The following is a 25,295-nucleotide window of genomic DNA, read 5'->3' as shown; positions in this document are numbered from 1 at the left end:
TATTCGAGGCCTGTTATACATACTACTCATAATAATTGCTTTGTATCTTTAAAGTTTAAGGAACATGATATAAGCTTATGGTTCACTTATGCATCAAACTTGTGTTGGTTGTAACTCAGCAATTAGCATCTACTCTTTAACGTTGACAAGGATCTTAGTACAAGGATTACTAGAGTGACCATAAGTTCACTCTCACAACCTATGTAACACACGGATACACACGAGTACTAAAACTATCAAATATTATATCGTTTACTTTTAGTAACCCGTGTAACACACGGGTACTTAGACTTTATACATAAATAAACAGTACATTCACTTATAATTCGCTATCCATTATCTTCCATAAACACAATATTACACAAATTTGCATCATCATGTATCTCGAGATATTGCATTATTTGTCTCATTGTAGTTAACTAATTTATTATTGCTTGAACAGTTATTTAATTCAAACGATTACTTCAATAAATTAAAGTTATTCATTTGTGTTTTAGTCCACCCGCGAACCTCGCGGGTTCTTAAACTAGTAAAATCTATATCTATACTTCTATACTATATAATAAAAGAAACCATTAATTGGACACATGTCACTCATTGGAGCCATCTATTTTTTAGCCTATTAAAATTAAAAAATTGTTTATGAAAAAGTTATATTATGAGATATCCGAATAGATATCAATTTAATATTATATTATTATTTAAGATATATATATATATATATATATACTATTAATAACCTATTTAGAAAAAATATACTATTAATATTAAGAATAAGTATAATGTACAAAAAGCCTAAACGTACGTTAACGTACGCGACAAGATTACAACGTGCGTGATTAACATACAACGTGCGTCATTTGTATAATAAAGGCCCCCATGCGTGATTAATTAGGGTTCCATGCGTGATTTGTGCCTCCCATGCGTGATTATCAAAAAAAAACTGTTCCATGCGTGATTACTTACCTGATCGAACGGTTACACCCTTCGCGTATGTTAATGTACGATAAGGTGTTTTGTATGATAACCTTTCCCTAATATTAATATATTATTTTTATAATATATTTCCTTAGATATAGGAATAGGTTGCATGATATATTTATGTTTATACTTTCATCATCCAAATTTAGGCAACTTATTCAAATTGTCTATGATTCTTTATAATCAGTAATATGTTTTAAATATATTTAACTCTTTATAATCATTAATATGTTTTATAAAAAAAATATGACTTAAGATGTAATTTTAAGAAGCGAAAAAATTATTGTTATTTAATAGGAGAGAAAATGCAGGAAATCAAAATCTAAAATTAATCAGAACTCAACTCGTGTATTACACGAGGTTTTTTAAAGATATAACTTTTTATTATTTACTATCTAAAATTACATTTATTTAACATGTGTAATACACAGAGTTTTTTAAAGATATAACTTTTTTATTATTCACTATACAAAATTACATTTATCCAACATGTGTAATACATGAGGTATTTAAAAATATAACTTTTTTATTATTTGATATACAAATTTAACCTATGTAATACACGATGTTTTTTAAAGATATAACTTTTTTTATAAATTACTATACAAAATTACATTTATCCAACCCGTGTAATACATTAGGTTTTCAAAAATATAATTTTTTTTATTATTTGATATATAAAATTAGATTTATTCAACGAGTACAATAGTACAATACACGGGGCTTTTAAATATATAAATAATTTATTATTTAGTATTTTTTTTCCATTATTTGATGTATAAAATTACATTTATTCAACCTGTACAACAATACACGGGGTTTTTAAAGATATAACTTTTTTATTTTTTTAGTATATAAAATTATATGTATTCAATCCGTGTAATAAACAAAGTTTTTAAAGATATATTATTTTATTATTTAGTATATAAATTTACATTTATTAAGCCCGTGTAATACACGGGGTTCTAATCTAGTATATTTATAAAAGAATAATAATACAACAATCTGGATTTTATCAAACATAATAAAAGTAAAGTTTTACTATAATATTATTAGAACTTTACGATAAATAAACTTTACAAAAAATAATACAGTAGGGAGCATCTTAAACAAAAATCAATGTAATTAAGTATTAATAAAATTAATATTATAATAAAAGTAACATAGGAACTATACAACCTATATACCTACTCTGCATAAAAAGAAAGTAATACACTAATAATAAAATAATAGATAATAACCACCCTTTCATCTTCTTCTATTTCTCTGCAACTTCAAACCTCCATAGTTGCAAACCTCCATACCAATTAGTTTGCAAACAAAAAAAAAAAAATCGCAGATTGTGTTTATGATCTTCACTCTTTTTTCTTTAACGTGAAGCACTAGGGGTATCCTAATACTTGCTCAGGGGCATCCGATGCATAAATCGAAAAAATAAATAAATTTGCACTTCATCAAAAAAGTTGAGGGGTATCCCGGGCAACCCCTGACCAAACCATAGATCCGCCCCTGCTATACATAGAGAGACACTAAAAACAGAAAGCTAAGGGGCTGTTTGGTAGCCTCTTAATGACCATTCTGATGCTACCTCTTAATGGTTTAAAACCTCTGAATGAATAAGAGGTAACCTCAAGTCTGAATGGTTAAGAGGTAACCTCTGAATGGTAAATCATCACATGTCACATTCTTCTACCTTCTCATTGGTAAAATTCTTAATGATTCCATTAAGAGGTAGCCTCTTAATGACCATTCAGAGGCTACCAAACAGCCCCTAAGACTAAGCCTAATATCAAGCCTAAGAATATTCTGGAGCAATTGACTAGCCTACAAAATAAGCCTTAACATAAGCTTGCCTAATTACAATAAAATCTGTTTAATATTCCCACTCAAGCTAAGACCGGGGAGCGACCTGTAGCTTGGATCTGAGTAGAAAAAAACCGTTGGGATGATAGAGGCTTGGTAAATACATCTGCAATTTGATCATCTGTTTTAATAAACTGAACAAGGAGCTTTCTTTGAGCGACTTTTTCTCTAACAAAATGAAAATCGATTTCCACATGTTTTGTGCGTGCATGAAACACCGGATTGGCAGAGAGATAGGTGGCTTCGAGATTGTCACACCATAAAATAGGAGCAGAAGTTGTGTTAACATGAAGTTCTTTTAAGAGTGCCTCAAGCCATGTTAACTCAGCAACGGTGTCAGCTATGGCTTTGTATTCGGCCTCGGTTGATGACCGAGAGATGGTTGGTTGTTTGCGAGCACGCCATGAAACAAGATTAGAGCCAAGGTAGATTGCATACCCCCCGGTCGATCGACGATCATCAATAGAGCCAGCCCAATTGGCATCAGAAAAGGCTGTTAGTGACCATTGTTGAGCGTCCGTATAGGCGTGAATGACTGCAGCTGACTTTTGTTGAATCAGTAAACCGAATTGAGAGGTCCCGTTAAGATATCGTAGAATTCGTTTAACTGCTGACCAATGATTTTCTGTTGGAGAGTGCATGAACTGACACACTTTATTGACTGCAAAGGTGATATCCGGTCTTGAAAGAGTTAAATATTGTAGAGCTCCAACGGTTTGTCTAAATTTGACTGGATTATCAAATTGAGGACTATCGCCAAGAGACAAGATGGAGTTAGGAGCCATCGGGGAGTCAGCGGGTTTAGACTGAGAGAGACCAGCCTGCTCGATAATGTCATGCACATATTTTTGTTGAGAGAGGAGTAAATCATTACCTTTGGGAGTCACTTCAATTCCTAAAAAATATGACAACTGCCCCATTTCTTGGAGCGCAAAAGTGGTGCTTAATCGTTTAATGGTATTGTTAATGAGCTGTGGATTGTTGCCGGTTAGGATAATGTCGTCGACATAAACGAGCATGTAAATTAATATACCATGGTGGGAGTAAATAAACAGCGATGGATCCGTTTTGGATCCGTTTTGGATCCGTGAAACCCAAGTTGTAACAAAGCTCCCGAAAGACGATTAAACCATGCCCTTGGAGCCTGTTTGAGTCCATATAAGGACTTGTGAAGAAGGCATAAATGATTTGGCTTTTGTGGGTCAATGAAGCCTGGTGGTTGTCTTAAGTAAATTGTTTCCTTGAGATCACCGTGTAAGAATGCATTTTGCACATCGAGTTGGCGAAGCGGCCATTGACGTGTGACGGCCAAGGACAGAACTACACGAACAGTTGTGGATTTTACCACCGGACTAAATGTTTCATGATAATCAATTCCCGGCTGTTGGCTAAACCCTTTTGCGACTAGACGCGCTTTGTAGCGTTTTATATTTCCTTTTTCATCTCGTTTCAACCTGTACACCCACTTACAATCGACAACATTAGCATTAGGAACAGGTGGTACTAAGGTCCAGGTGCCGTTTCTCATCAAGGCTTTGAATTCATCTGTCATTGCATTGCGCCATAGTGGACTTTTGTTGGCAATAGCAAAAGAGGAGGGTTCTAGCGAGGAGGAATCTGTTGAGATGTGAAAGGCGGAGGCATTGTAGGGAGTTCGTTTTTTTGGATTTTGTCGGAGGTTAGCTGGTTGGGTTCGGGATTGAGATTCGGCTGTGGTTGAAGATGTTGCGGGCTGATTGTTGGCTGGAATAGTCGGCTGATGAGTGGCACCAGGTGAAGTTTGGGTGCGGCGAGTGTAGGTGTATTGGAGAGGAGGCTGATTATTGGTTGTTGTTTCAGCGGGTTGGGCTGGTGGAGTGGATTGATGTGTGTCTTGGGCAGTAGGGGAGGTTTGGGCACGTTGAACATTTGTATTTGTGACCGGGGTAGGTGTTGGGTTTGTGACAGCCTCAGGTAGTGGAGAGGCTGCTGGGGTCGTGTTGTTTGGCTCTTGGTCTGCCGGATTTGGGCTGCTTTGTGAGGTAGGTTTATTTCGAACAGGGGATGGAAAGGAGGAGAAGTATGGGTCAGGAGATGGCGTGGGAGGTGTAGGTGAGGAAGGTTGTAGAAGAGGAAAGTGTGCTTCGTTAAACCGTACGTGTCGAGCAATATAAATACGGTTAGTGACGGGATCCAGGCATTGATACCCGTGATGAGCGGAGCTATACCCTAAAAAAATGCAGGGTAAAGAGCGGAAATCCAGTTTGTGTGGATTATATGGTCGAAGATGAGGGAAGCATTGACACTCAAAAACACGTAGGAATGAGAAATCGGGTTTACGGTTAAAGAGGTGTTCAAAAGGAGAGATGTTTGAGGAAGTGCGGGAGGGCATACGGTTTATGAGATATGTTGCGGTCTCAAAGGCAAAGTTCCAAAAACGCTTTGGAACACCGGATTGGGCCAAGAGAGTGAGACCGGTTTCGACAACATGTCGGTTCCGTCTTTCAACATAACCATTTTGTTCACTTGTATGGGGACAAGAATGACGGTGCAAAATTCCAAGAGTTGTGAAAAAAGAAGATAAACTTCTGAATTCTCCACCCCCATCGGTTTGAACGGACTTGGTTTTTGATTGTAATTGTCTTTCGGCCATTGTATGGAATTGTTTAAAAATGTGTGAGACATCAGATTTGTGTTGAATGGGAAATAACCACATGTAACGAGTATAATGATCAACACACAATAAAAAGTAACGATGACCATAAAAGGAATTAATGGGTGCGGGACCCCAAACATCACAAAAGATTAAATCTAAAGCACGTGTACTTCTATGGGGTGAACTAGTTAAATGTGTTTTTGTAGATTTCCCCATGGGACAAGAATTACAATAAGAAAGAACTGAATTATTAATAACTGGAAGGCCATTGTTGGAGATCATAGACTTTAACAGTTGAGTGTGAGGGTGGCCAAGTCTTTGATGCCAAGTTGTGGGAGATGCACGAACGCTGGAAAAAGCAACATTTGAAACCGATAGAAGCTTCGGCAGATTGAAGGAGTAGAGCCCGTTTTTACTTGGACCCATGAGGAGGATCGTACGGGTAAGCGTGTCCTTCACACAAAAAAAGTTAGAATGAAATTCAAAGAATACGTTATTGTCCTGACAAAAACGTTGTACCGAAAGAAGATTACGTTTGATTTGTGGAACATGAAGAATATTTTTAAGAGAGAGGGTTTTATTTGGTGAATTAAATGTGGTTGAAGCAATATGAAAAATGGGTAAACTTTTGTCGTTACCAACAATTAAAGTGTCCTTACCATAGTACGATTCAGATTCATCAAAGCCATGGAGATCGGGCGCCATATGGCTACTTTCACCAGTGTCCGTCAGCCATGAAGAAGATGCTTGTGAGCGATGATCAGCAAAATTGGCTTGTGGAGGCTGTTTGTTTGAACGAGTTGTTGTGGGGTCACGGTTCGGGCATTGTGACGGGATGTGCCCAATACCACACCTGTTGCAAGACCCATAAACCATATTTTGGTTTGATGCCCAAGGAAATCTGGGATTTGTAGGAGGCAGTTGGCGATTGCTGTGACCGTGGTTGATGTGACGTCCCCGACCACGTCGATGGTAGGAAGTATTACTGGGTGTGTTGCGGGTGGTGTTAAAATCTTGATTCTGTTGTGGGATGCTTTGGACAGTGAGTCCCAATTGTGTTAGCAATTGTTGAAGAGATTGAAGAGTGCTGGGTGGGATTTGTAGGCTGTTTGGTTCACGATTGGTAGTGGCGGTGAAGGCTTGGGTGGAGGGTATGGTGGGGGCTGCTTTTTTATCATATATTCTTGATTAGAAATTAGACCTGAAAGTTCTAGGAAGGTAACAGCAGGTTCCCAAGAGACGAGAGTGGATTTGAGGGAATTGTATTCTTCTCGAAGGCCTGAAATAGTTAACATAACAATATCTTTATCTTTCATGGGCTCACCGATGTTGGCTAAGGCGTCCGAATACTCTTGTGCTCGTGTAAGGTATTCAGCCGATGTCTCATCCGGCTTCATTTCGATTTTGAGTAATTGGGTTTTGAGAGTGTATTCTCAGGAGGATGTGTGAGGCGCATAGGCACGTTCCAAGGCAAGCCATAGGAGACGCGAGGTATCACCTTGCACATGTTTGAAGGAGGATTCAGAAATTGTAGAAAGAAGGAGCATTCGGATGTGAGCATCATTGGAAATCCATGCTCGATGTTCGGGATTTTCAGCATCTGAAACAGTTTTAGTGGGACAGGAGAGGGAGCCATCGATGTAACTAAATAGATCATTTGTGATTAAGAAGGGTGTGATCATGGTTTTCCAGAATCCGTAATTGTTGGCGGTGAGTTTGAAACCAAATTTGTGAGAATTATGGTTTGTTTTAGTTTCAGTGGTGAAGGCGGTTATAGCCATGGTGGATAGGCGAGAAGAACAGTGGTCGGAGGACAGAAAAAAAAAGGAATGGGTGGCGGAAATATGACTGTGAAGGTATTATGATCGAATAGGTTGTGATACCATAATAAATTGTGAGTAATTGTGCTGTAATTGTATATTGTGTTAATAAATGTACAAGAGGTCTCTATATATAGAGAGACACTAAAAACAGAAAGCTAAGACTAAGCCTAATATCAAGCCTAAGAATATTATGGAGCAAATGACTAGCCTAGAAATAAGCCTTAACATAAGCTTGCCTAATTACAACAAAATCTGTTTAATAAACTGGAAGACACAAGCACTTCTAGAAAAAGGAAATCTGTCCGTCGAGAGTGAGTGAAATATCACAAAAACCTTATGAGAGATTATTTTGTTGAGGAGCCCGTATTCAACGTAGAGGTTTTTCGTCAAAGGTTTCGTATGTCGAAAAGGTTTTTTTTTTTTAAATTTTGAGTGACGTGCAAGCGAATAACTCGTGGTTTCAAGACACCGTGGATGCGAGTTTGAGGAAGAGTTTTACACCGATGCAAAAAGTTACTTCGGCGATTAAGCAACTAGCAACCGGTAACGCTCCAGACGAGTTCGACGAGTATTTAAATATGTCCGAAAGGACTTCCCGAGAAAGTCTAGAATTTTTTTGCGAAACGGTATGTAATTTATACGCTTCCGAGTTTTTACATAGACCTACTAGCCACGACGTTGCGCTCTTGTACCAAGCTCATGAGGAGAAACATCACCTTCCTGGGATGTTGGGTAGTCTTGATTGTACACATTTTGTTTGGAGAATGTGTCCAACGGAGTTGCAGGGTCAATATATGAGGGGGGATCACAGTCGCCCGACAGTTATGCTCGAAGCGGTGGCCTCTCAGAATTTGTGGATTTGGCATGCTTTTTGTGGTCCACCAGGTTCACAAAACGACATCAACGTGCTCCAACAATCTTCATTATTTCTTACTGAACGGAATGGAACTGCACCAAAATGCCCATTGTACGTGAACAACCACTTGTACAAGCGTGGATACTATCTTACCGATGGAATCTACCCTACTTGGTCCGTGTTTGTGAAATCATTTTCGTATCCTCACATTGTGAAAGAAAAGAAGTTCAAGAGGCAACACGAGGCGGCAAGAAAAGACGTGGAGCGGGCTTTTGGTGTTTTAAAGGCAAAATGGCATATACTTCATCGCCCGATGCGTGCTACGAGTGTTAAAAAAATCAGGAGTGTAGTATATGCATGCATTATTATGCATAATATGATTCTAAAATACGATGGAAATGCGATTGCACCGGTACATATTCGGGATCCTACAGTCGAGCTCGTTTTCGAAGACACTGCTTATAACGAGCTCATTGATAAAGATACGCATTATAGACTAAAATATGATCTTGTGGAGCATCTTGGAGAACAAGATTTACCCTACCTTTTGGCGGATTCCGACGACGAATAGTTAAATTAAGTCTTTTTTTAAATTTATTTTTATATTTTAATGTCATGTTATTTATTTTAATTTTATGTAATGTGTTTTTTTAATTAAAAGTACCTTTATTTACATTAAAATATGTTTTATTTATTTATGAATAATTTCTAGAAATAAAAAATATATAACTCAAACATCCTAGAGTGATTGAACCATACCTAGTGATTGAGTGCAAAATGAGAAGTGGAATGGGGAGTTGACATGACATAATATTATTGGATAGAAAATCACTTAAACACCCTAGAATGATTGAACCATACCCCCACCCTTAATAGATTATCATGCTTTAGCCAATGGGTCAAACTTTTTTTAAGACTTATAAAAGGCTTTGTTGTAGATTTACAAACATAAACACGACTTCGGATCAATTTCAAAAAGAAATTTCCATGTGTTCAATTTAACATAGCTTTACAAACATGTACCTTTGTATTTGTGTCCTTTGGTACAAACATGTAACTAATGATTAGGTACATCATCGGTAGATATAAACCCTAAACCCATTACTTAACCCAGCCAACATGGACACTAGTCTAACTTCGTTGTATGTAATTCAATCATTGTGTACTCAATTGTGTCGAATAGGAAAGGGGGCTACTAAATGTACCCCCTTTTGTTACTTTTTATACCCCTCTTTCCATAAAAGCTATTTTAAAAGAAACACTTTTTACTTTTTTGATAAATAAAAATTGTTAATTATTTTATAGACACATCTAAAGCATTAAAATTATAAAAGTAAGACCTTTAAAATACAAACTAGACGAGGAAAAACCATAATATAGCCTTTTTCAAAAAGAAAGTTTAAAACTTTTTTTTATTATTTTTATAAGAAAAATGTTATTAATTATTTGTAAAGATGTTCAATAGAAAAAATATAATCAAAATACTATTTGAGAAAGTGTCTTTAGAAACAATATATGAAAATTTTTAAAAAATATGATTTAAATAAAAATTTAAAAATAAATATTTAAAAAACGTCTGTAATCTTTTTTTACACTTTTAAATTTGTTTTGTAACAAAAAGAACATTTTTTAAAATGATGATTTGTATAGGGGGTAAATATTACAAGTTTTAATGTGATTTTATGAAAAAGGTGTATAAAAAGTAATAAGAGGGGGCACATTTAGCCTACCCCAATAGGAAAACGCTTTAGGAAAAAGCTTGAACCATTCCAGACTTACATACCAACTATCATCTTGACAAAATATGCAGATTAAAGAATTAGATAACCTTGGTTTATCTAGCTTACCATTTTTGATTCAATTACTTATGAATGGGCCTTATGGGTTGTGTTTCTTCTCAAATGGTTCATTAAACTTTCTAACAAAAGGTGGTTTGTTTCAACCCACCCAGTTTGCCATACCTTCACCTTCTCAACTTGTAGAAATTGCTACACCTCTTTTATTATATTTGTTCCAAGTTAACTTACCCATTTTCTTTGTTCATGACTTCATCTCGTAACACAAACGTCAAGCAATTATACCCTAAAATTGTTTTTACCAAGAACTGAAGTTACAGAATAGTTTTTAATAAAAATGTTTTGTCTAAAGTTGTTCATATTAAACTAATAACGTATATGAGACTCCTTTTATATATAAAGGTTTGATTTTTCGATCTTGCTCTGTTTATATTTTGCTTCATATATTTTGATTATAGATCTACGTTAAGTTCGATGAACAGACTTGATTTCATTCGAGTTAAAATGTGCTCATTTAGTTATGTGCTAAAAGATAGAACAAAAAATTAAAACAATCGATTGAAGCACAGACTACAAATGTTTTTTTTTGAACGGCCGACAAAAGACTTTTATTATTTGTAGCAAGATGCTACCACCAAAATTACAAAGTAAGGTTCACCAGAATGTTACAATGATACAAATCACAAACCAGTTAAACTAAATCTGCCCCATTCCTCCCATGACATTGATACCATCTTTGCACGATTCTTGATCCAAAGGTACGCCATCGACTTTATCTCGTCTAGAGTCTTTGTAGTGTTTGGGACACTATTCCTGAAGACTATCTCATTTCTCAATTTCCAAATACTCCAAACCGCCACCAATACAACAGCATGTATAATCTTTCGTTTCTTTGATGAGCCAGGACTAATCTCGTGCAAACTAAGTAGATCTTTAAAACCGAATGTTATTATTGGCGGTATTCTGCACCAATCTGCGATGTTCAGCCATATCGACTGCGCGAAGTGACACGCTGCAAAAAGATGTTCACTTGTCTCCTCATACTCCCCGCATAACACACAGAACTGGTCTTGTACCGGAATGTTCCGGGCCGAGAGTGCACACTTAGTAGGAAGCCTCTCCATATCAGCCCTCCACGCCACTATAGCAACCTTCTTCGGAACCCAGTTATTCCACTCGAATACTCGCGCTTGGCTGTCTCGGTTTACCGAACTCAAAATCTTCTTGATACTTGCCACATTAAAGCTTCCATTTGCATCATACTTCCAGCACCATCTATCCACCCCCACGTTGACGGCTAAAGACTCAATCAAACTTTCCAACTGTTGTAGTTGATGACACTCGTTAACATCAAGAGAGGCCCGAACCCAAGCCCATAAGAACAACGGACCCGCATCGCTGAAGCCCACCCGATCCTCCACCAAGCACTGTTTATTACTATCAACTTTGAATAAATCCGGGAACTTGACATACAACGGCAACGGGTCTGCCCAACTATCCAGCCAGAATTGAATGTTTTTCCCATTCGCCCAAACCGCTGAAACCGCATTTTTTAGATCAATATCTGCATGTAAAAGGAGCTGCCTAATACTTATAATGTTCTTCCATGGCCCGGACAACGACTTCTTAACCGGGATGTCATTCCAACTTCTGGCATTATGGTGAATTGCCCAAATTACCCTCCGCCACAATCTATTTTTTTCTGTTTTGAACCTCCACCACCACTTCGCCAACAAAGCTAGATTTGTATCTTTAAGGGAGCCAAAAGCCAAGCCCCCGTATTCAACAGGAGCGATGGTTTTATCCCATGCAACCCAATTCATTCTCGCCTTTTCTTCCGAGCCACCCCAAAAGAAAACCCTTCTAATTCTATCCAACGCATTTAGAACTTTGATCGGAGCTTTAAAAAGTGAAAAATAATACGTCGGTAAAGAGTTTAAAACCGATTTGATCAATGTAATTCTTCCACCGTAAGAGAGTGTTTTGGCTTTCCATATAGAGAGCCGACTTTTAAAGACCTCCAACACCGCATTCCAATTCTTAGATAAGTTCATATTTGCACCAACTAGCAAACCAAGATGTGTGAACGGAAACATACCTTGTTTGCATCTTAGAAGAGACGCCATATGATGAACTTCATGCTCACTTACACCTATTCCATAGATGCTACACTTCGCAAGATTAACTTTGAGCCCAGACACTAAATAAAAGCATCTTAACATTCTTCTCAGGTTACTAATATTCATCCCGGACCATTCACCAATGAACATCACATCATCCGCGTAGATCAAATGTGACAAGGAGGGACCCCCAGCAAGGATATCAATACCTTTAAACAATCCAATTGATTCAGCTCTTTTCATCATACAAGTTAGGGCCTCCATCACCATGACAAATAGAAAGGGTGACAACGGATCACCTTGTCTAAGCCCCCGAGTACATTCGAACTCACTAGTTGGCGAACCATTCACTAGAACAGAAGCTCTGGCCGAGTACAACGTAGCCATAATCCACGATCTCCATCTACTAGGGAAGTTCATTTGTGTCATAACCGAATTAAGGAAAGCCCAGTTAACTGAGTCGTACGCCTTATTGATGTCTACTTTGAAGAACATACCTTTTCTTTTCTGTTTTTTAAGCCAACTCCAAACTTCATTCAACACTAGTGGACCATCCATGATATTCCTGCCAGACAGAAACGCCGACTGCTGTTCAGAGATTAATTTTCCCAACACCCGCTTTAGACGATTCACCAATACTTTCGATATTATTTTATTTATTACACCAATCAAACTTATGGGTCTAAAGTCCACTGGGCTAGTCGGATCCTTCACTTTCGGTATCAATGCGATGAAGGATGAAGTACAACATTTGTTTAGAGAGCCGTCCACATAGAACTTATTAAAAACTTTGACTATGTCCTCTCGGAGACCTGCCCAACATCTTTTAATGAATTTAAAATTAAACCCGTCCGGGCCCGGAGCTTTATCGCCATCACATTCCCACACAACATCTTTAATTTCCTCCACTGAAAACGGTTGTTCTAGCATAGTGGCCTCGGAATCCGAAATAGAAGCCAGATTATGAACCGACATCTCCGGCCTATTTGGCATTGGTTCCGAAAATTGATTCAAAAAGAACTCATATAGAGATTCCTTAATAGAAATTGGGTTAGTAACCCAAGAACCATCTATCATAAGCCCATTTAATCTATTCGTACTAATATTGGAGTTAATGATATGGTGAAAAAACTCCGAGTTCTCGTCGCCATCAATGGCCCATCTAGACCTGGATTTCTGTCGTAAATCCTGTTGTTTGATTCTGTCAAACTCTGCAACAAAGTTCCTGCATTCAGCTCTTTCAGTCAACTCCACATCCGATAGCAATCTTTCCTCTGCCAAAAGTTCAATACATGCCAGCCTCCTCTTTTTGACATCATATACCCCTTCTCTATTAACCTTTTCCACCTTCAGCCAAGACTACAAATGTAACCACCTTAGATGAAAGAACAAATAATTTACCTTTAATCTATTAAAATCGACACAACAACAAACTACAAATGCAACCACCTGAGATGAAAGAGCCAAAAAAAACTAAAGCACTAACATTAATTGCATGTCCGTGGATTATCATTAGGGAAAAATAAAAAAATTAACAATATCTAACCTAAAATAACCATAAAACACAAAAATTTCAAGTAAGAAGCCTTCTTCTAACATCAAAGGAATACAACTTGGAAAACAATATATGTAACATATGATTCAAACAAGCCAAATCGAACACAAAACCCTAGTTTTCGCATGAAATGGTGTTTTCATCAATCTAGAACTGCATGTTCATCAATCGGGAAAATCCCCCTTTGGAAATCAAAACCAAAATCTCATGGTCTCTAAGTCTTATCTTACCCCTAAAATGCCACTAGGCTATAATGTCGTGGACGAACAAAACTACTCGCTAATTTTAATCTTTTATTATATTATCTAACTTAAAAAAATAATTCTAAACTTAAAAAAAAAACAAAAACAAAAACGATTCTAAAATAATAAAAAAAAGAAAAGAGTAAACTGTCATTTTGGTCCCTGTGGTTTGGGCACTTTTGTCATTTTAGTCCAAATCGCAAACTTTTTACATCTGGGTCCCTGTGGTTTGCATTTTGTTGTCATTTTAGTCCAAAACTCAAAATCTCTTATTTTTGACTGTTTTAATGTTCTTTTTTTGTCTTTATCTGAAGGGGTAGTTTGGTCATTTAATTTTCATTAAAGCAATTCATTTATTAAAAAACCCCCAAATATAAAAACCCCCTGATCATCATTATCTTCAACCTCATCATCTTCAACCTCTGCACCTCAAAAACTCAAACACCACCACATCCTCCACCATCACAACCCACCACAACCTGCAACTACCTCCACCACCATGAGCTTCCAACAGATTCAACAGTGTCAAGTCAACATTCAGCGACAAACCTTGTTGTGTCGGTCGCCAAGCACCACCACCTGCCACCACCCTCTTACACCCCCTGCAACCACCGCCCCTCTCTCTATCTTACATCACAACACCATCACCTCCACCTCCACAACTGCCACACCAATCCGGTGACCAAAATGGCTTTCCGATGAACCTGCAACTCAATCCGGTGAGCACCTCCACCCAAAAAATGACTGGGCAAACACTATAGACCCTACCGCCATCCTCATAAATTCGCCCTAATCTTCCACTATTCTCCACCACCGTCTCGCCTTATCCCACCTTAAAAACCCTAATCGGTTTACCATGTGTTCTTGAGGCGGAGATCTGTGTGTCTCATTCCGGATTCATCATCATCGTCTTCAAAATCTTGATGCGGAGATCTGTGTGTTCTTAGGGTTAGGGTTTTCAAGCGTTTGAGCTTCGATTTGAGGAGGTGGCGGAGTGTCGGAGACGCTGGCGAGGTGAGATCGACGGGAGAGGGGAGAGGTACGGTGGTGGTGCGTGGTGAGAAGGGGGAGAGAGAGAGAGAGAGAGAGAGAAATGGGCAGAGATCTAGGGGTGTTTGGCGGCGGTGGGATGGTGGTGGGGATGATGCTATGGTGGGGGTGGTGGTGGTGTGGTGTGGTGGTGGTATTTTAGAGAGAGAGCAGAGTTGTATGTTGAGAGAGAGAGAGATGTCTGTATGTTGAGAGAGAGAGAGATTTATTATAATCGAGTTATAATAAAGAGATAATAAATCTAAAATGACCAAAAAGCCCATGAGGATAAAGACAAAATAGCAGGTCATTAATGGGAAATCTGGTCAAATTTGAAATTTGGACCAAAATGGCAACAAAAACCAAACCAGAGAGCTCTGGATGTAAAAAGTTTAAAATTTAGACTAAAGTGGTAAAACTGGCCAAACCAGAGGGACCAAAATGGCAGTTTACTCAAAAGAATAAAAAAAGAGGAGAGGCGTGGGCGAGTGGGGAGAGGGTTTTCGAAAGCTTCTTATATCTCTTCTTCTAGTCGCGGCGGATTCCATCATCACTCTCCTTCCAACTGCGTGTAACCGTGCGATAATATTAATAACAACAACAACCACCCAAGGGTTTCACTTTCACCAATCGCCGTTGTTTAACCGATCACAACAACACCTTTAGATCTGAAAATTATGGCCAGCAGAGGCGGCGGCGGAGCCACTAACGGCGGAGCAATTCCACCGGCTTCTCGGAAGATGGTACAGAGTCTCAAGGAGATTGTCAACGGAGTTTCGGATGCTGAGATCTACGTTGCGCTTAAGGAGTGTAATATGGACCCTAATGAAGCTGTTAATCGTCTCCTAACTCAAGGTGAAACAGATATACTTGTTTTTGCTTTTGGATAGTCGTTGTTTGACCTAATTCTCGTGTTTTTGGTGGATATTTGTTATATGGAAGGATTTAGGGCAAATAGGTTACATGTTATGAAACGGTTATTGGTTATTTGATGAGGTGTAATTAGTTTTAGGTTATGTCTTATGTATGTGTTGATGTGTTGATACTTGATCATGCAGATTTAAGCATTGTGAGTTTTGATTGGTGGTTTACAGAGTGTGTTTTGTAGCTTTGTGTATCTTGTATGTCCTTTTAATGTGAGCATTATGTGTTTTGAGCATAATGATTCTTTTGTTTCTTTTTTTAAAATAGCAGTTCATAGTGACTTGTGTTGCAAGTAATGTTGTTTGATTTGTTAGAACTCTGGGAGAAAATTATAACTTATCTCACTGCTGTTGTTTAATAAGATATTGTCAGTTATAGGTTATGTTATATATAATTGTTGATCATGTAGATTTGAAGCATTGTGAAATTTGATTGTATTTATTAGCTTTGTGTATCTTGTATGGCCTTGTAATATGATCATTATGTGTTATGAGTATAATGATATTGTTTTGATGTTTAAAATCCTTTTTTTAACTTGTAGTTCATAGTTAATTGTATTAAGTTTCAGAACTGGAGTGATTTGTTTTTTTAGAACTTAGGGAGAAAATCACAACTTATCTTACTGCTGTTATTTGATAAGTTATAATCAGTTTTAGGTTATGTGTTTTTTATGTGTTGTTCATGCAAATTTGAAGCATTCCAAAATTTGATTGGCAGTTTACAGAGTTTTTTCTTTGTATCTTTGTGCATATTGTCCTGTAATATGGTCGTTATATATATTGAGTACACACATGAATGATTCACATGGAACTTGTTTTATAAAATTCTGTTGTTTCCTTTTTTACACTTGGTAGTTCATTATTCTAAATTTCAGAATTGGTTTTGATTTGTTACAACTCATGGAGAAAATCACAACTTATCTCATTGCTGTTGTATGATTGCGTGTTAACATTACCTTTTGCCTTCAAAGTTCTGAAACAAACATTTTGTATAGATATAGATTTAAACTTTGGTTCTAACATATAGCTCTTTTTTATTGTGTAGATCCTTTTCATGAGGTGAAGAGCAAGCGAGAAAAGAAAAAAGAGGTGTGTGGGTTTGAATAGGGGTGCTAAATGGGCTGTGTTCACTGGTTGAACCTGACACGAACTTGAACACCATTCACCATATGCTCATTTGCGGGCTGACATGACACATACCGTTTAATCTGAAATTTTATTTATTTTTTTCAATTTTGTATATTAAGTAGCAACGTTTACAACTAAAAGTACAAACGGTATATGATAGTTAATTTTATACTATAAATTTTAATGTCCACTTTTAAGTTATGGCACAAAACAAATTTAGCTAAATGTATGCGGTTTTGACCCAAAGCTTACTCGAACTCGTTTAGATTTAATCCAAAACCACAAGTTTTGTGTTAGAAATTCACACCTTTAGGTTTGAATGAGGCATAAAATCTATATGGTTCCACTCTTTTCTATAACCAAATTTATTTTTTACAGCGTTACTGTTTTTGCATTTATACTGTTTTTAAAACTCGTTTGTGTAAATCTTTCTTGTACACATGGTTTGTGGAGTTATTTTTCTTGTATACAATGAATTTCAAATTTCTCAATGTAAAGATAGCTGGGCTGTCTTGTGCATCGTTTTCAGCTGTTCAATGTCTACATTATATCAAATCTTTGGTATAATAGTTTTTATTGTGTCATTATTTGCATCAGTCTAAGGATACAACAGAATCCAGGCCTCGTGGTGGTGGCAGCACTTCAAACCGTGGTGCCAGAAGTGGTACAGATCGTTATGCTGGACGTGGTGGTTCATCACAGTTTAGCTCATCTGGTATACGAGTGTTACATTTTGAAAATGTCATTAAACTTGAGTAACTAGTTCTATATTAGTTCTTATTCAATGCGTTTTTATAGAATTTGGTGGCTTACATGGAAAATCCAAGAGGGAAAACGGGACAAGTTCCTACACAAGTTCATCTGCACCAACTTACGGAGCTGCATCAACTAATACAAATCGAACCCCTTCAACTTTCAGGTACCAGCATTACGGAAAGTCGTTAGGACTTTTTCGCTTTGTTTTTTTTCATTTGTTGTTTATTAATGGTGTCTTGCTACTGCAGTGGTTCTATCGGCTATGAAAATAAAGCACCGACTTTCAGCGTAGCTGATGGTACCACAACCGTTTCACAACCGCCACTCTCTGGGTTTCAATCGGCTTGGATGGGTGCACCCGGTCAAAAGTCAATGGCCGACATCGTGAAAATGGGCAGGCCACAAAACAAAGTTTACAGCACCCCGGTTCCACCTCAGCCTTTATCAACACATTATGACGACTATGCTTCAAAAGCTCCAGACGTTTCTAATGATGATGACTGGCCAATTACTGAGCAGCCACAAACCGTAGGTGTGCAGTCCGTTGTGGGGCCCGAGCCGCATGTGGAGTCTGAGAATGTGGATTATGATAGAAGCAACCAATACGTAGGTTCTCAGACGGAAGAGGGTGAGGCAGAAGACGAAAACGTCTATGAAGATTATACGGCACACCATATTTCAAGTAGAAGTATACAGGAGGATGCGTCTGCGAGTGCACCTATCTATGATAATGATTCGTATAAAAACGTGGATTCCTTCCATCCTGAGGATCATGCTTATGAGCAAAAGGAAGGTATGTTTTTGTTACCGACTTTTTTTTTGCTTCTTGAAAGACATAAATATTTGTTTATGATACCTGATTTTGTTTTCATGACTCACTTAGTTGAACAAGGAGACATGTTAGCATCTGAAGTGAGTGCAAACATGCAGCAACTTAATATACAAGAAGAAAGACACTTGGATGAACCAGAAGATGATGTTCCTTCTGTAGTAATCCCAAATCATCTTCAAGTTCAAACTGCTAATTGCTCACATTTGAGTTTTGGAAGCTTTGGTTCTACAATGAACCCCGGGTTTTCTGAACCTTTTGCATCTAGGCAGTTAAGAAACAAATTAGAAGACACGCCTGCTGAGGTGGATTCTTCATCCGTTGGGCCCTCTGAAACTAGGTACAGACTACAGACTTCCATCTGTTTTTTTTTCTATTATAACGGTTTTTTATGTATTTAATTTTATTTGGCAGAAATTCGGAGTATTTTGGTGATGAGTCTATAATAACACCGGAGAACAATCCAGTTCTTCGAACGGGACCAAGTTCCGGGAATTACGATTTACCATCTGTTTCACAAAGAGAGGTTTTGAAGCAAGAAAATCCTGAGGCAGCACACGGGAATCAGTACGGCTTTCCTTCATCTACACCTGGATCTGGTTATTCATTTGATAGTACCCAACTATTGAACCCAGGTTTGCCGCAATCTCAAACGTCTACACAGATGCCAAACACAACCCCCTTTTCAAATGTTATGGTACGGTTATTACCACAATTATTACATATTTATTTTTGGAATGAACATACAAAACTTTATAAGTATTTATACTGCTGAGAAGTGAATGATGTTATTTTCGAATCTTTCAAGTCTGATATATTTTTGTTTTCTTTGTGAAATTTTGCAGCAGGCTGCTTATACAAACTCGTTACCAAACACATTAGCAGCAAATGGTCATTCTGTCAGAGAATCTGATCTTTCATACTCACCGTTTCCTATTAATCAATCAATGGCTACTAAATATGGTAACTCAGCATCTTCCATCGGTGGCTCAACACTTTCTGTGACAGAGGTATTGTGATGAATCTAACATGCTTTCGTTCATATATATGATATATATTAAATCCTCACGGTTTTGGTTATACTGTCTTTTTGCACATTGTGTCTGATTTACCATATTGTCCATCTAGGCTTTAAAGACTGGTGTTTTCTCATCATCTCAACCAACACAACAAACTCCACCTGGCAATACCGTTCCTACTGGGCCCACTCTTCCACACCACCTTGTGCACCCGTACTCTCAACCCACTCTACCATTGGGCCCTTTTGCAAACATGATTGGCTATCCATTCTTACCTCAAAGTTATACATACATGCCATCTGGCTTTCAGCAAGCATTTGCTGGTAACAGCACTTATCATCAACAGCTGGCAGCCATGCTTCCTCAATACAAAAACAGCGTTTCAGTCAGTAGTTTGCCTCAGTCTGCAGCTGTTCCTTCTGGTTATGGTTCGTTTGGTAATTCTACAGCAGTTCCTGGAAACTATCAAGTTAATCAACCTGCGGGACCCACTGGGTCCACTTTAAGTTATGATGATGTGTTGAATGCCCATTATAAAGATAACAGTCAGTTGCTCTCTCTCCAACAGGTATAATCCTCTTTTATGTTTTCTTAAGTATTTTCAGTTTTATGTTCATCTTATATTATGAGTCTTTTAATTGATCTGTCTTTTGTATTCTTGGAATGTTTTTTCAGAACGAGAACCCGGCAATGTGGGTTCATGGAGCAGGTTCAAGAACAATGTCGGCTGTGCCAGGAAGCACATATTACGGTTTTCAGGGTCAAAATCAGCAACCCAGTGCATTTAGGCAGGGTCAACAGCAGCAGCAGCAGCCGCCTTCACAGAGTTATGGTGGGGCCACTCTTAACTACCCTAACTACTATCATTCTCAGACGGGAATCTCTCAGGAGCATCAACTACAGCAAAACCCTAGGGATGGGTCACTTGTTGGTGCGTCCCAAGGCCAACCAAAACCTCAGCAGCAGTCACAGCAGCTATGGCAAAACAGCTACTAATCGGTTCATACCTGACTCGAGTTTTTCAGGGTTTTGGTTCATATCCGGTTTTAGCTGCTGCTGCACTGTGCCTTGAGAGGTTGTATTCTACTACTAGTGTTTTATGGTCTTGGTTCTCGGTTAGTATGTAGGAACGTTCACGCGTGCTAATTTTTTGTTAGTTCGACTTTTTATTTATTTATTGTTCTTCGCTGTTTTGGTTCTTTGTTCCTTTTTAATGGGTGTTAATTCCTCTTTCATCTTAAAGTAATCTATAGTTTTTTGATGATGAAGTTTTTAACATGGTTTTAATATTGTTCTGCATTGGGTTAAGGAAATGACTGCAAATCTGGTCTTTCTTGTTCATTCTTAAAATTGCATATGCGTTTGTTGCTGTCTTTAAAAAAGACCTGTTTTTTTTTTTTTTTTTTTCCTAACCAAGGTCGGTTTGGTTTGGTAAAACATGTGGGCATGTTTTGTTGTGTAACAAGTTGAAATGGGTCTGCGTCAAAATTGGTTATGTTGATGGGGTTTCACATGTTATGTTTGTTTTTATGGCAAATAGTACTGGTGGTAGAGCCAAAATGGGTTCGGGGCAAATTAAGATTTGTGCCACCGGCTATGGTAGGTAGCAAATGGTTCTTCGATTATGCGTTGATTTTTATTAATTTTGATCCCAAATGCAATAGTGAGATCAAAACTAGACCTAGTTTAATCGTTAGGGTTTATATCGATCGACAGACCTTAGAGGTGTGCAAGGCTTGGTCATGACAGAAAGCTGAAAAGCTTAACCAAGGCTTGACAAAAGTTTAAGATATCGACTGTATTTAGTACAATTTTTGATTAATTTAAGATTTGGTTTGTTCGAAACTAGAATCAATCTTACGTTTATGTTGCTGATACGTAACCACACAACTCCCCAAGATAGCCGTATGTTGATCTTCTGCGGGTTTCTCAAACATCGAAGGTTAAAACGAGAATTGGTGACACACAGGCCAAGTGTTTTTTGCAAATATTACGAAGATGGGTAGACCTACATTAGTCATGGTCACACTATAAAATCTTGTATAAAAGCTTACATGAAATATATGCCCCACACGAATATTTAAAGCAAATGGTGATTATCTAAGGCAAAAGCGAACTTCCGTGTCTAATTTTCCAAAAAAAAAATTCAAAGCAAATGGTGATCATCTCATCAGACAAAATGCCTACATTGGCTGCAGAATTCAACTTCAAATCAAGAAACTAGGCTTGCTTGACTCCAAACTGTATCTTCATCATCATCATACACTGAGATTAAGAAATTTATTCAAAGTCAGAATCTTGGGCTTCCTTCCTTTTATAGCCTTCTTTCTGATTCGGTTCTAACAAATACGAAGATCCAATTGTTTTTATCTGATTCGGTTCTAAGTTTATTACCTGAGGAGAGATCTTGTAAGATGTTCTCGTGCAGTTGCCAATGCTTGACTTATCGTCTGCAAAGATGAATCGAAACGTTAAAATATTGAATAGTGAAGATAAATGCATTTTACTTGTTTTCTTTGTTACGGTGTGCGCGCATGTTTGAAAGGAGGGGGTGCAAAGTACCTGCTCAGAGAGAGGAGCTCCAGAATCCATACTGTGGGCTGCAACCTTACCAGCAATGACATTTGCATCCGTTTCCAAGATAATTCTGCAAATTATACAATAGTTGAAGCATAATAATGAATACGAAACGTACTTTAGTTAAAGTGTTGCTTACCCGCCATCAACAATTTCATCAAGGCACAATAAAATGAGATCTAAATTCTCAAGTGCTTCTTTCTTGTCCACATTGTCCCTGAAACATATGATTAATAGAAAATATTATTAACGTTCTGTAAAATAAAAGTCTGGTGAAGCAATGAGATAAGTAGATGCGTTAATCAATTGCAAACTACCTCAGCAAAAGCCCAACCGCATCAAAGAAACCTTGAAGAACTGTGGAAATAATGAGCTCGTTTTCATCATCACCCCCGGTAACAAAAAAGTGAAGATCTTGGGCAAACTTGTAAATAACAATGTTGTTTTCAAACATTGTTATCTCAGCTGCATAGAGGGAGCATAAACATGTAATATAACTATTGGGGCACGTTCATTTCATAACCAATAATATGGTGAGAGCTGCTAGAACAACATAATGCATTTGTATGTAGTGCATAGAGGGTTTTAAAGAATATACCTTCCGCACGTGCATTTGTCTTCTGAGTCTTGGTAAACACAGCTTTTTCAAATGCTTCTTTAGCACTATTAGTTGGCCAGTCATCCGAATAGTACTTTACCGCTACGCGGTTGCCTTCTGAATCCAAAAGCAAAATATTCTTCACAGTAGGGCAAAACTCCTACATACAACAAGCATCAATCATAAATACATCTTAACTTAATTACTCGTTACTTATTTTGATCACCTATGACATCAAGACTTCAGGTAGCAGAGCTGCAGAAGTATGCAGCTCACAGATGGTTAGCACAACCTATCTATTGTTCTTCGACCCTACTCTTGATGCATTTAATTACCTATTGGTCTTACATATATACGGAGAAATGCTACAACTACGAGTCTATTTCTCATATGGCAAAACATCAGAGAAATGTCACATATATCATGAAATGAGCATGTCACTAAAGCCTATAAAAATCTGCAAGCATATAAACCATGAAATGAGCATGTCACTAAAGCCTTAAAAAACAATGTCTTTCCCCAATCAATGCCTCCACCCTCTGCAATTAGTTCATCAGGAAAATAATACACCTGAAATTCGCTTTGACAATGCCATCATCAAAATTGGAAAGAACGAATGAATTTACTTTAATCAACATTACATCAAATTCTAGTTCACCTATAATATATGAGTCTTGGTGCATTTTACCTCGGGCATTGGCCTTGCATATATGAGTCTATGTCTCATATCCCAAAAGATCATAGCAATATCACATGTATTACTTCAAAGTTCTACAATTTGCAACCATGGTTTTAAGATGCATGCATCAGGATTGCATAACACGATGCAGTGATGAGAACACATCAACTGCAGTGATGCAACTGATGCAGGATCTGATGTGTGATGCTGTCCGATGCGACGCATTACGTAGTTGACCAATATTCGAACAAATTAGACCATCCATTGCAATGGATCAAAGGTTTTCAAATTTGGTCGAACAAATCCAACTAGAGAACTAAAGATGATGAGAATATCCTATATTTCAGTGTTTAAATATTAACAATTTAAAATACCATCTATAAATAACTTTTTAGCATAACATTTTTTAATACGCGATGCAGGTGCATTGCACACCGCGCATCTGATTTTGGGATCAAAACGCATCGGAGCGCCACACGCGCTTTAAAACCATGTTTGCAACAATGCATTAGAATTTCAAACATCAATTTATCTTTCCCCAATCAAATTGATAGCCAACCAAATTCTATTTCAGTAAATTCCCCAAACTAAAACTCTTACTTTGAAAACAACTGCATTTGTGCAGATCTGAGTCCCAAAAAACCCTCAGAATTCAACAACAAGGTAACACGAATTAAGCAATTGTTGATCGCTAAAGTTATTGAGATTAATCTTGATAATTTACGGATAAAATTGAAAATTACGAATGCAGATAATTGGAAAAAATGAAATGAAATGAAATCGAGCAATTGTAGATGATAGTAAATGTAATGTAGCAAGTAGATCTGATTGTTGACTTACCATTGGATGAAGAATTTGGGGTCAAGATTTCTAGGGTTTAGTTTTATTGTGTAGATTCAGAGAGGTGACTGATGAACAATTGAACAAAGGTTGGGTGATCTAAATGACAATATGTTATTTGTTTTACAACTAGTTGGATGCCCGCCCACGTTGCGGGACGCTAAGCCGAATATTTCTTAGTTTAATAACATGTACGCTTGTATTTTAGTTACTTGTGCATAGATCTCAAAAAAATTATATCGACTCAACCAATTAAACCAAAACACTGCCATAGTTTTGCTAAAAAAAAGATGGCAAGCCTGAGCTGGGGGCAAAATAGTAAATTGTCATAAACAATGAGTGACTGTCAGACACCTGCTTGACAAAAAAGTTAGATTAAGTAAACCAATTAAAATAAAAACTACTATAGTTTTGAAAAAAAAACATTTAAAACGATGGCAAGACTCCAGATTTTAACTGCGGGCAAAATCATAAGTTTTTAAAAGAGTACAAACTCATAATTTTAAACTGAGGGCAAATTCGTAATTTTTAGCTGGGGGGCAAAACCAAAAATTTGTTTTGAACGGGGAAAAATCATAGTTTTTGTATTAAGGGCGAAATCATAATTTTTAGCTGGGGACAAAAGCATAAATTTATTTTGAACTAAAGACAAAAACGTAATTTTGAACTAAGAGCGAATCGTAATTTTTAAAAAGGGCAATTATAATTATATTGTATTATACTAACATTAATTAAATTAAACTAAAAAATGAAAAAAAAAAAAATTAGGGCAGCCGCCCATTTAACCCAATCAACAGCAACAACTATTACCCCTCATGGGGGTTGTATATGTTGAATGGCAAAAAAACCCCAAAACTCAAGCAAAAAAAAAAAAAAAAAATTGGGTAAGTTACACTTTTCGTCCTTTATGTTTGTATCGGATTGCAGTGGATAGCCTTTAACTTCAATAATTACAGTCACAGTCCTTTATTTGGAAAACCCATTACACCTTAAGTTCTTTAGTACTAACCTAGTTAAAATTTTCAATTAAATTCAGTTAGGTGCAT

At 37.3% G+C, this 25,295-nt stretch overlaps 2 protein-coding genes across 3 annotated transcripts; one reads left to right on the top strand and one right to left on the bottom strand.

Annotated features, from left to right (window-relative positions):
- Positions 1-15,369: 15,369 nt before the first annotated feature.
- LOC110911667 lies at positions 15,370-21,700 on the top strand. Of its 2 annotated transcripts, none has more exons than XM_022156291.2 (10): positions 15,370-15,755; positions 16,869-16,912; positions 17,549-17,666; positions 17,750-17,870; positions 17,956-18,500; positions 18,591-18,876; positions 18,951-19,233; positions 19,385-19,546; positions 19,665-20,123; positions 20,231-21,700. In XM_022156291.2, the coding sequence occupies exons 1-10, from the start codon at positions 15,578-15,580 to the stop codon at positions 20,549-20,551; spliced, it is 2,517 nt and encodes an 838-aa protein (XP_022011983.1). In that variant the 5' UTR covers positions 15,370-15,577; the 3' UTR covers positions 20,552-21,700. The 2 variants fall into 2 exon arrangements, with proteins under 2 accessions (XP_022011983.1, XP_022011982.1); XM_022156290.2 differs by having other exon boundaries at positions 19,382-19,546; positions 20,231-20,831.
- On the bottom strand, positions 21,515-24,405 carry LOC110911669 (coatomer subunit zeta-1). Its single transcript, XM_022156292.2, has 7 exons — positions 24,250-24,405; positions 22,731-22,890; positions 22,450-22,597; positions 22,272-22,349; positions 22,118-22,202; positions 21,950-22,005; positions 21,515-21,820 (listed from the first exon to the last, which is right to left on the bottom strand). The coding sequence occupies exons 1-7, from the start codon at positions 24,250-24,252 to the stop codon at positions 21,814-21,816; spliced, it is 537 nt and encodes a 178-aa protein (XP_022011984.1). The 5' UTR covers positions 24,253-24,405; the 3' UTR covers positions 21,515-21,813.
- Between the last annotated feature and the right edge of the window lie 890 nt (positions 24,406-25,295).

Source organism: Helianthus annuus, chromosome 15 (assembly GCF_002127325.2).
Source record: "Helianthus annuus cultivar XRQ/B chromosome 15, HanXRQr2.0-SUNRISE, whole genome shotgun sequence".
Classification (NCBI taxonomy): domain Eukaryota; kingdom Viridiplantae; phylum Streptophyta; class Magnoliopsida; order Asterales; family Asteraceae; genus Helianthus; species Helianthus annuus.
Note: the sequence above shows the minus strand (reverse complement) of the source record. Positions and strands in the feature narration are given on the sequence as shown.

Bases quoted from the DNA above. Each gene is read 5' to 3' on its own strand.
- LOC110911667 (XM_022156290.2), top strand. From the start codon at position 15,578: ATGGCCAGCAGAGGCGGCGGCGGAGCCACTAACGGCGGAGCAATTCCA. The intron at 17,871-17,955 runs GTACCAGCATTA...TTGCTACTGCAG, and splicing joins CGAACCCCTTCAACTTTCAG to TGGTTCTATCGGCTATGAAA. The intron at 18,877-18,950 runs GTACAGACTACA...TTTATTTGGCAG, and splicing joins GTTGGGCCCTCTGAAACTAG to AAATTCGGAGTATTTTGGTG.
- LOC110911669 (XM_022156292.2), bottom strand. The intron at 22,203-22,271 runs GTAAGCAACACT...TATAATTTGCAG, and splicing joins GATGAAATTGTTGATGGCGG to AATTATCTTGGAAACGGATG. The intron at 22,006-22,117 runs GTACTTTGCACC...TCATCTTTGCAG, and splicing joins GAGCTCCTCTCTCTGAGCAG to ACGATAAGTCAAGCATTGGC.